The sequence below is a fragment of the Solanum pennellii genome, chromosome 12, assembly GCF_001406875.1.
Source record: "Solanum pennellii chromosome 12, SPENNV200".
Lineage (NCBI taxonomy): Eukaryota > Viridiplantae > Streptophyta > Magnoliopsida > Solanales > Solanaceae > Solanum > Solanum pennellii.
In genome coordinates, this window is record NC_028648.1 from 6,300,649 (window position 1) to 6,319,312 (window position 18,664).

Consider the following 18,664-nt stretch of genomic DNA (forward strand, 5'->3'; position numbering starts at 1 on the left):
AGCTTTTATAATAGCTCAAATCTGGCAAAGGAGGAGATGCTTCACTGGTAATATATCTTCACTTTCATTCCTTTGAATTCATGCTAATCCGTATACTATTTATTTCGCGAAATTCATCCCTTGTTCTTGGATCATACTATTACCAATAATAGAGCCTCAAATTCTTGATCAAAATTATATCGCTTACGTGATGTATTATCAGTTGCACAAGATTTTATTCTCCTTCAAAATCGAATAGAAAGAGTTGTACAACTCGCTCAAAGGGTGAGTCCAGTCTGCTATCTGGGCAAGATTTTATTTTTCATGTGTATTGTATGTTGTTGTGTATCAAAACTTCTTGTATGATATTATATGCAAATTCATGTTTGTTCATAGCTTCTTTTAATTAACCTGCTTTTGTTTTCCATTATAGAAATCTAACTCGATAAAATTGTTGCACATTTCTTATCAAGTTATTCATGTCTCTCTCATTAGTTTGGAGTGGTATTCTGTTTCTTTCTTCTGCAACTTCCAACCATAAAACATAATAATACTAAAATAAACTTTTGACAAGTAAAATAAATCAAAAATACACATAGCTAAACCATATTGATATTAGAAAGGTAACACTTTGGAGTCGATTGTTGTCTAACAACCATTAATAATACAAAAATCAGCAAAAACACAAGTTGCTTGGAGTCATTACTGTAGTTGTCTAACAATCATTAAGAGTACAAAAATCAGCAAAAAACACTAGTTGTTTGGAGTCATTGTTTCATTCTCTCCTTACATAACACTTAATGACACTAAATACAAAACAAATTCTACATCCCTTTGCCCCCTATAGGCTTAAGTTTGCCAATTTTTCTCTCCCTTGTAGCTTGTAACTGGTTTGAAGTCATTACTTCTTTCCATTTCCAAGTTACTTTTTTTGGTGAATATGGAAGGTTGGTCGGCATTGATATACCATTATGATCTCCCTGGAAAGTTATCTTTCTCGTCCCAGTATTTATTTTCTTCAGTCTCTCATGAAGTCTAAAATTACTTTCAGACACCACTTTAGGATATATAGTAGGATCTGAATCATGCTCTGCTACAATAGAGCTCTGGCTAGAGATCTGACTTAAACCAGGAACATGAATGAAGAAACATGCACTTTCTTGAGTGTTATCTGATTCTGTCAAGGGCACATTATGAGATTCTTGAGAGTTTTCTTCATCTTGGAAGACGTCCTCGTGCTTATCATTGAGCTGCATGAAGAAAACATAAATTAGATGATGATCGTTAGATACAAAATGGGAACACCATTTATGAAGTTAAATATTGTTACCAATGGACATTTTCTTCTGTTATGATTTGGTTCACCACAATAACCACAAGTCATTAACATTCCTTTTCTAGAAGCTGACCAAGCCCCCTGCCTATTCTTAACCTCATCCTTCTCTCTTGTTCTCTTCATCTTTGGTCTACCAGCCATCTTAGCTAAAGTAGGAGGCTTCATGGCATGGTGCGGCTCAATCTTCCAAAAGTTTTCACCTCTAACTGGTTCGATCTTGTGCTTATATACCTTCAAATACGCTTTATTAGAGTACCACCAGTGTATTTCAGATAAGTCCCATACTCTGCATGAGCATCTTTTAAGTTTTATATTGATTGTATGCCTATCCACACCCTCGGTCACTTCATATCCACAACATCCATTAAACTCAACCTTACATCGTTGGGCAATGACCTTGTAGTCATTAAAGAGATGCATTGCATGTGGTGAAAACTCATTCTTCCAACTTTTAACTTCAGCCTCATGCTTCCTTAACATGTTCATTACCTATACAAAAATAATCAAAAACAAACAAAATGAACCAGCTAATGTTGCACGAACTGAAAAAAACATAAATATAAAACACCTTAAAACAAAGACCTAAAATTTTGATCATTAAGCGCGATCAAATGGAATAATATTTCATCATAAAACGCTACTGGAATCAAAATGATAACACTTTTAAGTTTTAACACTTGTTATTACTCAAGTTGAAAACTTTTCAGTAGCTTAAAACAATTTTTCCAACTTATTCCAGTAGCTTAGCACATAATCTAAACAATTAGCACTTGTTCATATCAGCTATATTGAATTTAAAGCGGCAAGATTTTCTAACCTTCACCCTTATTTCTTCCAGCATCTTTATGATTGGCTTTTGTCTGGCCTCTACAATCCATGAGTTGAAGGACTCCGCGAAGTTGTTGTCAATCATGAAATTTTTGCATTTGGTGTCAAAATATGCTCTACACCATTTTTCTGGTGGATAGCTCACCAAGGCCTTAGCAACCTTCTTATTCTACTCACCCATTTTTGTAAGTTGATCTTTCAACTCCTCCTCATATGTACTCCAAGCACACCACCAAAGAAGCTTTTTCAACTCTCCGCTTCTTTAATTTTTGCTCAAATTAGCTTCAATATGCCGAATACACCATTTGTGATTTGCTTTTGGGCATACATTAGTAACAACATTCAATAAACCTTTCAAAAACATAAATTCATATTAGTTGCAGAATAATGTAGATGAAAAATAACTAAGAAAAGATGAAATAAACTTAAAGTAAAGATACCTTTTGCATATCTGATATAAAAGTGACATTTTCACCCAACTTTTTAAGACCAAAGAATGTTTCAGCAGCTCCAGAAACCAGTTCCAAGTTCTTTTAGTTTCTTTATCTACAACGGCCCAAGCAAGTGGATAGAAATGGTTACTCGAATCTTGTCCCACTGCGACCAACATTATTCCCTTACTTTTTCCTTTTAAAAAGGTGCCATCTAGCCCTATTAAAGGTCGCAAACCTCCTTTCCAGCCTTCCTTTAATGCCTGAAAGCATATATATAACCGTAAAAATCTTCTTTTCCCTTCTTCCATAGCATCTCTTGACAAATTGATCACTACATCAGTTCTTGGATTACTCATCCTCAATTCATATGCGTATGCCTCTAACTTGTTATAATTATCAGCGTAACTACCATCTAATTTTTCCAAGACAAGCCTCTTAACTCTCTTCAATTTTGACTCATTCACATCAAGATCCAAAACAGATTCCAAGTGCTCCTTCATGTCTTTAATCTTAAACGTAGGGTTATTCTGAACTTTCTTCTTAAAATATTGAGATAAAATCCCAGCTTTAGCTCTCCTGTTCTCAGAAGTCTCATAACATGTGTGTTCCTGATTCAAGGTCTTGATCTTAAAACCTTGATCTCTCCCATCCTTGTAAATCGAGCATCGAAAGGGACAATCAAGAACACAACAATAAGTAACTCTACCTTTGTCGCTTTTCTTTACTCTAATATCCCTCTTATTTGCAACAGCATAGAAGTCAATAACTTGTTTAGCTTCTTTGAGATTGCTAAAGGTCATACCATACTCCAAATCCTTGTACTTGTCTAACGTTTCATTGATATCAAGTTGTTTTTGCTTTTTATAAATCTCCAGCTCTTCACTATCATATTCGCTAGACATAGTTTCACCATTTTCCTCTTCCTCACTACCATCACAATCTGTTCCAACTTCTATAACATTGTCACTTTTATGGTAATGACTAATGTTTGGAACTAACCCAAGCTCCTCTTCAGAGTTATCTACTGCAAAAAAGTTCACTACCTTGAAATTGTCAGATAGTATATTCTGAAGAATTCTAATGCCTTCATCCCCCTCGATCACATAAAAACCACCAGATGGGGCTGTAAATAGAAGATGTCGTACTTCGCTAAAAGCTAATTTTTCTTTAAATTCTCTACATACATCAATATAAGACAGCAAGTCAACTTCGTAAGCTCTCCAAACGTGAAACAATTTTTTATGGTATACCAATTGTGGTTTTCGAAACCATTGTCCCCCATAATTAAAAATCAGATCAACATTTTCAATCATTCTTGAATTGAATCAATATGCAACACAACAAAAAAAGGAGAGACCACATCAGATAATACCCAATGTAATAAAATATAATATGTATAATAAAGCATGTAATCGAAAAAAAGACATGGACCCCCACTAGCAGTAAAAAAACTCTACATTAATGAAGACAAAGACAAATAAAAGAAAAGGGACATGGACCACTACAACTAACACAATACAAAGAAAGCATAAAAAGATTCAAAAAACATGATTTTTTAATAGATACTCAAATACTCTGTAATCTAAACAAAATAAAACATTACCTTAGTTGCAGGGTAATGAAATCAACTGAGTGAAAACTTGAAGTAACAAAACAACATAACTAGAAGGTGTTGTGATTTTCAACCTTAAACCTCCATCCTCGGCGACTGCTACAAAAAGAAAGGCTGAGAATCGTGTGCTAAAATGGAGTTCAAGGATATGTTAGGTTAAGTGTAAACGGGTTAGTGGGTGGGTTTGAGTTTTTATAACATAGATGGGTCGGGTCGTTGGGCTGGATCATGAAAATTTAGGTGGACCAATAAGATGAAGTCACTTGTCTAATTTAATAATTCATCATTTGCCACGTCAACAGGTTGTTAAAAAGGGGCAATTTTAAACCTTAAAAAACGTTAAGGGCATTTTTAAACTAAAAGGTGGAAGGAGGGTGGTTTGAACCATTTGAAATACGTTGAGGGCATTTTTAACCTTTTTCCCTATTATCAAATAATCATATGTAAGTTTAATAAAATAATCCAATCCTGTGCAAAGCACGAGTAATTTACCTAATTTGAAAATAATATAAAAATACATTTTATTTTAAAAATAAAAAATGACACTTAAATTAAAACAAAGATATAAGGCGAAATTATTAAATTCACTTACATTTATTCTAGCACGCCGTGTATAATTGTTTTAACGTGGTCCTCCTGCTGCCTAGTAAGCTACAAATAGTCAAATAATCGTACATTTAATTTATTTATTTTATTTTAATGAATACGAAATTTAAGAAAATAACAATTTTTTGGAATTTTATGATTTTACATTAAAATATTCTATAATGTTATAATTTGAATATGTTTGATAAAAAATTAGAAAAGAAGAAGAAGAAAAAAAAAGGGTCGCTTTTTTTTTAAAACAAATTAGACGAAAAAAAAGTATTTTTTCATTTCAATTTATTTGATCTACTTTTCTTTTGGGATAATGTACAAGTACCCCTCAACCTGCTCGAAATCTCAGAGACACACTTATATTATACTAAGGTCCTGTTACCCCCTGAACTTATTTTATTAATAGTTTTCAACTTCTTTTCGACCTATGTGGCACTATTTTGTGGGCCCAATGTTGGTTGAATTTTTTTTCAAGCTAGTGCCACGTAGGCCAAAAAGGGATAGAAAATTATTTATAAAATAAGTTCAGGAGGATAATAGGACCTTAGTATAATATAAATGTGGCACTATCTTGTGGACCCAACGATAGTTGACTTTTTCTTTCAAGCTAGTGCCAAGTAGGCCAAAAAAGGGTAGAAAATTACTTATAAAATAAGTTCATGGGGGTAATAGGACATTAGTATAGTATAAGTATGTTTTTAAAATTTCGAACATAGATTGAGAGGATACATGTACATTTTACCTTGCTTTAACAATGTATTTTACCTTGCTTTAACAATGTGGGTATTTGTTTCATATGGTTATACAGATTAATTAATAAGCCAAGTAAAGGGGAATCTGGAAGATTAGCATGGATATGTATGTTCTTAGCTGAGCTTTGCTTTGGTTTCTATTGGATTATCACTCAGGTTGTGAAAAAGATTTTCTAACCCAAATTTAATAAATCTGTTGATTTATGGGCTTGAAAATTATAGGTAGAGCCGGATCATGAGCCAATAAAAATTAATTAAACTATAATATAATATTAAAATTTAAAATTAACGAGTATCCAAATTCAAAACAATTAGAATAATATTTCTATTTAGATATTTATACTTTTACTAGAAAAGAAACTTAATAAATATTGTAAAAATAATTTTATTTGTAAATTTGATTAACAAATAGTAACATTAACATCATATCATGTAATATTGTTTTGTCTATATTTATGATAATATTTTTAAATTATAATTTATAATTTAATTTAATAATTATAAAAAAATATATAATTTTAAAAATGTGAGTTGTAGCCTATATTGTAGCTCTAAAAAAAAGTATATCTTTAATTTCTATATTTAATAAGTTTTCCAATTCAAATATTCTATGTGGCATGTTTAAATTCATACTATTCAAAATGTTATACATATTTTTAATTTGAGATTATAAAATCTTTACTCGATCAAAATATGATACTTCCATTGAAATGAGAAGAATAAGTAGTTGTTTGGTAGTTAATTAGAAGAAATGTCATATATGTATATTGTATCTTGCATAAGTAATATTGTTTTTGTAATTGGTTAAAATTTAAATAAATATTAATATTTTGAATTTCAAAGTTTAAAATTTTAATAAATTTAACGATAAGAATTATAGAGTTTGAATCCGATCAACTTTAAATTTATTTTCTTTCGGATAATGACTCATACTAGATTTGAAGTTAAAATCTAATGAGATGCATATCAAATTTGAGTTAACATGCCTAATCTAACTTACAGTCCCCCACAACATCAAGAGCATGTTTGATTTAAATTTAAAAAAGAAGTAGCTTTTTAAAAGTCAAACGTTAGTAATTTTTAAGTTAAAAAAATGAAAAATAGGGGAGTAGCTATTTTTAGTTGTTTTTAAGTCATTTATATTTATTTTTAACTTCGTCAAATAATTTTAAAAGTTAAAAATAAATTAAAAGTAAATTTAACAATTTTTTAAGCAATACAAATAGGCTCTACATTACTTGATAATCGAGTCAAAATGTTCATTGATCGTAAGATCCATATGTTGTATAGAGTAGGAGACTTTTTCAATGCATTTGAACAACCACTAGCTTAATTATCTACAAGTGACCTCTAAAAATTTAGTAAAGTAGTCATAATTCCTAACTTAATTAGTAAAAATATCTATACATTAAAATATTTAGTCTAAATGTCAATATTTTAAAATAATTTATAAATATTACTATTTGTCTTTTCTTTTATTTCTCAAAACAGTCCAACAATATATTCACTATCCATTTAGCTTCTTCTAAACTTTAATACCATTAAATTTATTTCCATCTTTAAGATTTTCAATTTTTTTTTCTCTTTTATCATTTTCACCATTATTGTCTGTCATTGTTGAAGAAGAACTAATTATTAAAGTTCATATCAATTTGTTCAGATCTATCGATTAATTCAAGAAATCTCTCAATACATAAAGGTATTTTCTTAATCATCTTTCATTTTGCGAGATTTCATAAGATTTTATTTTCGAAATAAAAATTATGTTGAATTTTGGATTGTATGTATTACATTTTTTTCGTCATTTTTTTTATTTTTATATGAGTTTGTTAACATACTCATCAAATATTTATGCATTTCAGAATTTTAGTATTTGAAACACTATTTTTATGATTTTTTTTTCATATTTGAGATTTAGTAGATTGTAATTTGTAGTAAGCAACATAAGCATTCATACATAATATATTGTTTGATTTTTTTTATATATATTTTTATTTAATAATTTCGAATTTTGCTTATAGGGTTATTAATTCACAAATAAACACAAATTCAGATTTGAATTTGGTGAAAAGAATTGGAAAAAGAAAAGAGAAAGTCAAAGAAGAAGGTTGTGAAATTGTATTCATATTAGAATAATATTCATATTAATTTTTATTTGTTAATTATTTTTCTTTTACTCATCATTTATATTTTTATTAAGAATATTGTATTTCTTTTTTATTTGTAGTTATTCAAATACGTATCTTATATGAATTTGTATTTCTTGAGCATAGATGTATCATATTTTTTAATAGTCAATTTATATTTCTTTTAGAATATTGTATTTTGATTATATCATTTTCACTATGTATGCTATCTCATATGAATTTGTATTTCTTAAACGTATATGTATCTTGTTTTTCAACAGTTAATTTATATTTTTTTTAGAATATTTTATTTATTATTAATTTTACTATGTATGCTATATATTTTCGAGAATCTTGTATTCTTATTTCTTTCATAGTCAATTTATATTTACTTTTTTAGAATATTATATCTTTCCTCAACAAATTTATTATTTTCACCAAATATGCTATTTTCCCCCAAAAATCTTGTACTCTTTCATAAATCATATTCATACATATTGAGATACGTGTATATATATATATATGGTAATCAAATAATACAATTTTGATCACCGGGATACAATTTGTAGTTTGAAAGAAAAAAAATTAATTTTAATTTGAATGATTAAGTGAGCACATAAAATGTAAAAAATATTGGTATACAATTAAAATGAAAATATAACAAAGGAAAGTTGATCTAATAGAATGAAAAAGGAGTTTCTTTTTCGAAATTGTTAATGATGAGAATTTTAAGTGATATGTTCCTTCTCTAAAAACTATTACCTCACTTTTTCATCATACTACTTTTTTGTATTTTATATATTATCATACAATATTCTAAATAAAAACTAGAATAAATAGAAATACGAATAAAATACATATTCTATCCCTTGATTTTCTCTCTTTTTTTATTAAATAATTCTATTCTTTAAATAAAAACATAAATAAGATACATAACAAATTAAAATTTTAATATTCTTACTAAATATGAAAAGTGTTGCTAATAAGCCTTTTTAAATGTTAAAATATTGACATTTTGAAAAATTTCCCTTATAACAATTTACAAATTTCATTAAATGAAAAAAGTATTAGGTCTAAGGGGAGAGAGAAATGACTATAGTTTAGGGCTTAACAAAGTTTAGTGGCTATAAGTTAGATAATTACTTGTTGTAACTAACTTTATATATATGACTATAGTTTAGGGCTTAACAAAGTTTAGTGGCTATAAGTTAGATAATTACTTGTTGTAACTAACTTTACATATATATATATATATATATATTGTTACTCCGAATATAAATATACTTTCACTGTATTATTTTATGTGACAGTTTTTGTTTTTCGATAGTCAAACATGTTAATTTTGACCATACATTTGCGTATGAAATTTTCAAAAAATTTTAAATGAAATATATATATATATATATATATATGTACTGATTAAAATCATATATTAGAGATATAAAATACAAGGCGACAATCCTCAAACAAAAGTTTGAAGTAAGTTTTCTCTTGATAACTTTTTGAAGATGAACTTCCCAAATTTGCAAAAGTAGTTTTTGACACATTCAAATACAATTTCAACTTCCAAAATTTTTTCAAGTTTCAATTTAAATTGTTCAAATGTCACTCAATTCATGTCCAACCCCTATTTAAGTTCAGTTTCACAAGTGAAAAAAGATGTTTCACTTGAAAAACTCATTTTGAAGAAAAAAATACTTTTTTCTAAGTTCAAACTCCTCGTAACAATCTTTTTTCCAATTCTCTTCCAACGAGCAAAAAAAAAGCAAGAGGAACTATAAAATCCTCTGCCAATTAAACATTTAAATTAACATGTTCCTGTACTTGTGCTCCCGAAGACAGCAGAATCAGGAATACAATCATATTCCCGTCTATAATGTGTCCCAAGACAATTGACAAACAAAACTTTCGAAATATGAATGTAGGAGAAAAGAGAATGACTATCACAAAGGGGCAGCCTGATGCACTAAAGCTCCCGCTATGTGCTAGGGTCCGGGGAAGGGCTGGACCACACGAGTCTATCATACACACGAGAAACGAAGCTGAACTCTTGCTTTGGCTTTCTGGAAAGGATAACCTATCTAACTACCCTTTAGGACTGATCATGACAGCTCGGTTATCACCCGTTCACATTTTTCTTCTAAAATCTTTACAGCTTCTGTAAACAGCACCTCAGGTGGCAAAGCTCCGGTTGATTCTATGGTAACTAGAAAATACACAAGAAATAACATAAGTTTCTCTGAAGATAAAGCTATTTGATAGGATGAATTGAATCAAGGAATGGTAAATCAGGTATCATCAAGAAGCACATAGTTGAAAAATATGCATGAATTTTTCTCATGTTACTATGAACCTAGAGCATAAAGAATCTGTTTCACTGCCACTTGTAAATATGATCAAAATGCTAACATATTAAACTCAACCTAACACTTTCACATGCAGAATTTCAAAGTGACGGAAGTTAAACTCTCAATACCCTAAAATCTCTTGGCACTAAAAGTTAACATCACAGCCTGAAACAGAACTGATTCTGCTTAGAATGAACGAAAAAATGCTAAATATTACTACCAGTATTTTCTTGGACAAAGTACTATATTATTATCATTATCTCCCAAACCGAAATTGAAATTCAAGAAACTTGAATTTAAGCTCACAAGGTAGTAGATAATAGTAGGGGACAAAGATACAGATGTTATTCTATTTAAAAGATACCAAGAACTTCGTTTGGACGTCTCTGCATACAGTATTCAACCAAGTAAATACACTACTATTACTATACTTACAGATGAAATGATCATTTACACGTCTCAGTGCTACATTCTTGTCCCAACCTTCCTCTCTGATGCATTCCCTACAGAGAGTGCAAGCCCTTGGTCGAACAACAGTTGCCCTCCTTTTACCTATACATGAATGCTTGTTAGAAACAATGGAAAAAGCATTATCGCATCAGCTTTCCTTTTTTCAAATTTGCAATTGGTGACCTAATTAAATCAAGGACTGACAGATAAATGTCGCTATAGCGGCTATACCTTTACCAATATCTTCGATGTCAAACACCTTAACCGGACACTTCTTCACAAGTGCTTCTGCTTCATCATCTTCAATATCCCGCAATAATAAAACCTTCAGTGCCCAAATGATAAGATAAATACCAATCATTTACCAAAAATAAATTGGACTTCAATTTTAAGACTTAGAATTTGAAAACTAATAGTCAGAAGGTAATAATTTCTATACACAAAATCAAATACTGTGAAAAAATCTCTAGTCACCTCGGGAAGCATCCTGTACCACGCCGTAGCCACAGGAGACCACTTTGCATGTGTCTTACCCATTCCTTTAACAGCATGAGCTTCTAGCTCAATTTCCTACAATATTGTGGAATGAGTGAGTGCACTACATAGGAAGAACCAAAAGGTGCTGGCACAATTTCTACGGAACTAGTAATATGGCGGTATAAGTATATTTGATCTTCAAAACTTCTGTAACAAATGGTTGTGTTTAATAGTATCTTCACATAGTAATATTCATAGCAAAGAAAGGATATAAAGAAAGAATTAGTGCACTACATAGAAAAAGTCAAAAGGTGTTGATGCAATTTTGCCATACTTGGTCTAACGGGGATACAGTAATTTAGAACAAAATTGCATAACAAATGGTTGTCTAGCAGAGTCTTCACATAGTAATATGCAAAGCCAAAAAAGGATACAAAAACAAAAGTGCACCTATAAGTTTGTGAAATAACAAAGAGCAAAGTGCTGATAATCAAGCAGCAATACTACAATGTTCAACAATTCAAATATTTGCTCTAATAAGTTTCTTCCCTTTTCAACAGAAAGCAGCAAATAAGAACATACAAGACACAAGGGCTACCTGACCCGGTCCAAGTTTGGCTACAATAATATCTGCATCTTTTGGGGCAATTGGGTCGTCCGAGAATTCTGGTCGAGTATCCTGACTACAGCTGAATGAAGTATAAGTTTTTGGTTTCGCACTCGAACTTGATGCTGAATGTTCTGTTCCTAGAATCAATTCACTGCCATTTGGTAACCACTTCAGCTCACTAGACAAGACTGCAATTATTAACACAGAAATGCAGAAGAATTAATTAGCCTGCATGATTAGTAGCAATCAAATGGAGCACCACACATGAAAGAACAGAAAATGCAGAACTAAATGATGGGAAAATTTTCATGATATAATCATACTAATAATATTACCTCTAAGTCGACCACTGCCTTTTGTACAACGGACATGGAGTTTGAAAACAATTGTATTCTTTTCATTAGGGACATCATTTTCTGGAAAATAAGCACAAGGTAATTAGACATCATAATTCCCATCAAAGGCAAACCCTTTATTTGAGAAAGGGGGGAGGGCATTAAAATAAAACTCAATAGTAACAACTGATATGATGTTACAAGAAGATCTAATACCTGACATATACTCAAACAGCCTTGGATCGACTTTAATTGGGATGAGACCAAGCCTATGAGCGAGCACTTCATCTTGGATGATGGACGTATTGTTTGCAATAAGAACTTTTTCAATAGCCATGGTTGGGAGCTGAATGACAACCAGACAGCAAGGCAAATAAATAAACTTTGTCAACATTTCAAATGTCAGACACAATTCATCAAGTAGAGGAACAACACCAGCCAGAATATGCTATGAGGAAACAAATATATATATATGTCCCAATCATCGAGTTCCTGTCCTTAAACTAACCGACAAGTTTATTGGTCCAATCAAAATGGCTTGTTGATAAATAAGCAGGGAATACAGCTCAAAGTAGCCCAGAATCAATCATTAATGAAGTCCTACCACGTCGCCTTAACAACATACTCAGTGTAATCCCACAACTTACCCTACCCTGGGAGGTAGAGAGGCTATTCCCGATAGATCCTCAGTTCAAGAAAATAATAGGAGTGCAAAATACACGACAAAATACTAAGCAAGGCATGACAAAGCATTCCAAAAAAGAAACAGTAACTACAACAAAATAATACAATAATCAAAATTTAAGGAACAACAAATAAAAAAAGTAGCTAAATTTAGTTAAATTTGAAAAGTAGCTAAATTTAGTTAAATTTGAAAAGCTTTCAGCTTCTGCAACCCATTACTATTTATCAGCAATATCTCTATCCTTTTCTTATTAGTAACAAAAAAAATCAGGTTAAATTGTTTCTGTTTCCTAAAATAAAAAGTTGAAGCAGAAGCACAAATTTACTCCAAAATGTGAAAAATCTAATTTATTTTTGAACGTGCAGATATAAACTTTGAAACGTCATAGCTCCCATTCCTAGCCAAACAATTGACCAAGTTCATGAATTTCCTAGAGTAGAACATATCGCTTCACTAAGAGCCCGTTTGAATTGGCTTATTTCAAGTGTTTTTTAAGCACAAAATAAACAGTAAAGGAAAACAAAACCTAACCACATCACAAATTCAATTCAGGAAAACTGTGCAGAGAGGGAGAGAGAAGTGAGCACCTCAGCAATAAGAATTCTGCGAAATGCATTGGCAAGAGAAGGATCAATACCAATCATATCAAACTCCAATTCATCCTCCTCAAGTCTCACAATTTCCACTTTGAAATTATCACGAAATTGCTCAAACCGTACACTGTTATCAACACCCATAGCCGCATAAGCACCTGAATAATTTACATTCTCTGTCTTCACTCCCCAAAACAACCAAAAAAAAATCATAAGAACAGTAAGCAAAACTCAAAATTCTTCACTAACAAACTCAAAATCACAAAGCAACAACATTAATGAAGAAAAATCAAAACTTTACATTAGTAGGAGCTAAAGAACCACAGAGAACGCGAGTCCTCTGAAGCTCAATGTGAGGAGGCAACTTCCCCTTTGGCAAGTCCGGCAAATCCCATACTGAAACCTTTGTGAAGGTCTCCTCTTGTGTTGATGTGCCTTCGGAATCCATGCTCTCGTTCTCTGTTGCGGTGCCCATGATTAGGGTTTAGGGTTTAAGTTCTTACCAGTAAACAGGGAATCCCCGCCTGTAATTTAAGAAAGGAAAAGGGTCAAGCCCTAAACTATTAAAAAAGGCAAAATTTTCAAAATGTCAATATTTTGACATTTAATAGGTTTTCTTAGCCACACTTTTAATATTTATCTAAAATGTTAATATTTTAATTTGTTATATATTTGATTTATGTATTTTTTATTTATTTGATTTTTAAGATTACAATTATTTAGAAAGGAGAAAATCAAGGGAGATAATATTTTTAGAAAAAAAAACATATCACTTAAAATTCTCATCATTTACAATTTTTTTTAAAAAAAATCATTTTTCATTCTATTAGATCGACTTTCTTTTTTATTATGTTTTCATTATAATTGTATACCGATATTTTTTATATTTTATGTGCTCACTTTACCATTTAAATTAAAATTGGATTTTTTTAACTTTTAAACTACAAATTGTATTTCAGTAATCAAAATTGGATTACAAGATTGTCACACACACATACACACACACACACACATATATATATATATGTATTGCAAAAAATATTATTGATCGTATCTCAATATAGGATATAATATTCTAATAAAATAAATACAAATTGACTATGAAAGAAGTAAGAATACAAGATTCTAGAAAACAGATAGCATTCATAGTAAAATAATATAATCAGGATATAATATTCTAAAAAATACAAATCAACCGTTAAAAAATAGGATACGTATATGCTTAAAAAATACAAATTCATATGAGATAACATACATAGTAAAAATGATATAATAAGAATACAATATTTTTTAAAAAATACAAATTGATTGTTAAAAAATAGGATACATCTATGCTTAAGAAATAAAAATTCATATGAGATACATATTTGAATGACAACAAATAAAAAAGAGATACAATGTTCTTAATAAAAATACAAATGATGAGTAAAAGAAAAATAATTGACAAACAAAATTAATATGAATACTATTTTGGTATGAATACAATTTTGCAGCCTTCTTCTTGACTCTCTCTTTCTTCTTCGTCTGGTATGTTCCTTTTTTCCAATTCTTTTCACCAAATTAAAATATAAATTTGTGTTTACTTGTGAATTAATAACCCTATAAGCAAAATTCAAGATTATTAAATATGAATATACAAAAAAATCAAACAATATATTATGTATGAATGCTAATGTGGATTACTACAAATTACAATCTACTAAATCTCAAATATGAAAACAAAATACAAAAAATAAAAAAAAATAGTGTTTCAAATACTAAATTTCGAAATGCATAAATATTTTATGTGTATGTTAACAAACTCACATAAAAATTAAAAAAAATGACGAAAAATCTGTAATACATACATCCAAAATTCATCATAATTTTTTTATTTTGAAAACAAAATCTCATGAAATCTCACAAAATAATTGATGATTTCAAAAATACTTTATGTATTGAGAGATTTCTTAAATTAATCGATAGATCTGAAAAAATTGGCATAAACTTGAATAATTAGTTTTTCTTCAACAATGCGAGAGAGAATAATGATGAAAATTTGGTAAAAGAGAAAAAAAAATTGAAAACCTGAAAGATGAAAATAAATTCAATAGTATTAAAGTCTAGAAAGAAGTCTAAATGGATAGTGAAGGTATTTAATGTTGGACTATTCTGAAAAATAAAAGGAAAAACAAATAATAGTATTTGAATACAAATTATTTTTTATAATATTGACATTTTGATATTTTAAATTATTATTTTAAAGTATAGATACTTTTACTAATTAAGTTAGGAATTGTGACTACTAAACTAATTTTTCCATTCAGGAAAAACGTTTACATATACCTGCTAAAAGTTCGACCCTCGGGTCCAACTTTTCACACACACACACACACACACACACACACGCACACACACACACACGCACACACACGCACACGCACGCACACCCACACACGCGCGCGCGCACACACACACACACGCGCGTGCGCGCGCTCTTGTAAACGTTGCTTTGCTAGAAATAACTAATTCGTTTTTTCTTTCTTTAAATAAAAAGAAAAAGGGTCAAATATGCCCCTAAACTATTTGAAAAGGTCTAGATATATCCTCCGTTTAAAGTTTGGTTCACTCATGCCCTCGCTGTCCAACTTTTGGTCCAAATATGCCCTTATGAGCGTTAGTTGTCATGTTGGACATAGCAAACTCATTTTTCATTTATTTAAATGTCACGTGGAATTGTTATGTCATTTTGACCTTATCACATGACATTAATATAAAATGGAAAGATATTCGGACTCATAAACAACTAATCCGACCCATAAATCAACTCCTTTCAAATTCACTATCCGACCCATTTTTAACAATTTTGTTTATTTTTTTTTGTGAATCCCGAAAATGAGTAATTGATCAATAAAAAAAAGGAAAAATATGAAAAAAAAAAATATAAAATTAACGCCAAAAATTTACAATAAAATTTAATAACCTTAAATCTACATATTTTTTAAAATTTTTATTTTTCGGTAAATCTCGAAAATGAATATTGATTAATAAAAATATGAAAAGTATGAAATGAGTAATTTATTAATAAAAAGGGAAAAATATGAAAACAAAATAAAAAATTTACGTCAAAATTCACAAAAAATATAATAACCTTAAATTCAATAATTTCAACATTTTTTGTATTTTTTATTTTTTTCATATTTTCCTATTTTTTATTTGTGAATTTTTTTTTTTGCGTAATTTTGATATTTTTTCATATTTTTTGTTAATAAACTCATTTTTAGGATTTGCCGAAAAAATTAAAAATTAGAAAAATGTTGAAATTGTTGAATTTAAGGTTACTGTATTTACTTTTTAATTTTTGGCGTTAATTTGTTATTTTTTATTAATCAATTACTCATTTTCGGGATTTATTAAAAAAATTGTTTAAATTGAATTTAAGGTTATTATAACTATTTGTGAATTTTTACCGTTAATTTTTTTTTCATATTCTTCGTATTTTTTTAATTAATCAATTACTCATTTTTGGAATTTATCGAAAAAATAAAAATTAAATAAAATTGTTGAAAATCGGTCGGATAATTTATTTAAAAGGGGGTTGAATTATGGGTTGGATTAGGTGTTTATGAGGCCGAATATCTTTCCATTTTCATATAAATGTCATGTGGTAAGGTCAAAATGACATGACAATTCCATGTGGCATTCAAATAAATGAAAAATGAGTTGGATATGTCCAACATGACAACTAACGCTCATAAGGACATATTTGAACCAAACGTTGGACGGAGAGGGCATGAGTGAACTAAACTTTAAACGGATGATATATCTAGACCTTTTTGAATAGTTTAGGGGCATATTTGCCTTTTTCCTAAATAAAAAATGAAATTGTCACATCCCTTTTAATTATCACATGACATTTATATTTGAAAAATAAATATAGCTCTTTTAAATAGGATATCCGACCCGTAAATCATATCCGACCCAAATTTCTTTGGTGGATATTTCACATAAGCAGACAAATTACATCTGACTCATCCCCAACCAAACTCATCCCCTTCTCCAAATAGAAAAACACCATTAAAAGTGAGCTTTGAGCTCTAACCATGAGCAAACAACGAACTCTAACGAGTTCACTGATTTGCACAATCTCCGATAAATAACTACCAAATAACTCCGACCACCACAAGCTCTAGAACACCACCCACAATGCAGCCGAAAAAACTCCAACCCACGTACCTCACTGCCCTAGCAAGCAAACAACCCCAACTTCATGCTTTGGCGAACCAGATCAAAACCCAGGAGACAGACTCCACCAAAGCTCTCTTGTGAGCTCAGAGCTCAATTTCAGGTGAGATTTGAGTTTTTGCTTCTAAATCTAATTAAAATTGATGTTGTTTTACTTTGTGTATGCTCTTCTTATTACTATGTTCAGTTGCATTTCAAATGTCAAATGTTATCTCATTTTAAATTTGATAGGTGGGGTTCAAATATATTGGGTCGGATATGATAACGGGTCAAATATTTTATTAAAAGAGATATATTCATTTTTAAAAAAATATAAATGGCATGTGGTAATTAAAAGGGATGTGACATTTCCATTTGTTATTTAAAGATAGAAAAAATGGGTTGGTTATTTCCAACAAAGCAACTAACGTCTACAAGGGCATATAAATGCGAACAGTTGGACGCTGAGGGCACAGATGAGCCAAACTTCAAAGGTGATGTATCTAGAAATTATCGAATAGTTTTGACGCATATTTGACCCTTTTCCCATTAAAGAAACATAATAATTTTATTTTTATTTTTCTTAGATGATTAGAAAAGAATTTTGATATTTTCCAAACTTATAATTTGTTATTGAATTCTTATTGGGATGGGTTTCATAAATTTAAAGTCTAAAAAAGATAATATATATATATATATATATATATATATATATATATATACACACACACATACTGTGTGGTTCGATTTTTTATTTGATCTATTATTTTTAATTAAATCTAATATAATCGATTTTAAAAAACTTAAATCCAAACCCAAAATCAAACAAAAAAATGATTTGATTTAATTTTTGATTTGGACAGAAAATAATCAAGATCGAAATATTGCAACAATTATAGCATTTTATTTCGAATATTTATTATGTTATAATCTATATGAATCTTCTAATTCTTCTTCAAAAATATATTCAATTACTTTTGAATTTGATCTTGAGTTTGGTGGACTTAATCTTAACTTGTTCTTGACTTGTATTTGAATTTATGGACCTGAAAGTTGATCTCGAATGTTCTTCTTGATCTTTAGAACTTGTAAATAAATACTTGATTAATGCTCGATTACTTGAACTTGTAGCTTGTAGATAAAGTTGTTTATGCTTGTAAGTATTTCATTAGCTAAGTTGATTCTCCACTATCGAAACCAACAACATAATTTTTGTCAAGGACTTCAATTATACTCAAGTACTTGTGGAATAGTCAAGGTGTACATAAACTAGTCAAAACATCAATAGCTTTTTCAAAA

At 29.8% G+C, this 18,664-nt stretch overlaps 2 protein-coding genes and 1 pseudogene across 2 annotated transcripts; all 3 read right to left on the bottom strand.

Moving 5' to 3' along the window:
* Positions 1–599: 599 nt before the first annotated feature.
* Positions 600–2,721, bottom strand: LOC114075152. The gene is made up of 4 exons (XM_027913453.1): positions 2,584–2,721; positions 2,133–2,494; positions 1,310–1,804; positions 600–1,229 (listed from the first exon to the last, which is right to left on the bottom strand). The coding sequence occupies exons 2-4, from the start codon at positions 2,226–2,228 to the stop codon at positions 804–806; spliced, it is 1,017 nt and encodes a 338-aa protein (XP_027769254.1). The 5' UTR covers positions 2,229–2,494; positions 2,584–2,721; the 3' UTR covers positions 600–803.
* On the bottom strand, positions 2,569–4,329 carry LOC114075151 (annotated as a pseudogene).
* Positions 4,330–9,380: 5,051 nt separating this feature from the next.
* LOC107005372 (DNA-directed RNA polymerases I and III subunit rpac1) lies at positions 9,381–13,725 on the bottom strand. The gene is made up of 9 exons (XM_015203952.2): positions 13,464–13,725; positions 13,157–13,342; positions 12,101–12,230; positions 11,885–11,965; positions 11,538–11,737; positions 10,937–11,032; positions 10,694–10,787; positions 10,448–10,564; positions 9,381–9,870 (listed from the first exon to the last, which is right to left on the bottom strand). Exons 1-9 carry the CDS (start codon positions 13,635–13,637, stop codon positions 9,767–9,769), a joined length of 1,182 nt encoding a protein of 393 aa, XP_015059438.1. The 5' UTR covers positions 13,638–13,725; the 3' UTR covers positions 9,381–9,766.
* Positions 13,726–18,664: the final 4,939 nt, after the last annotated feature.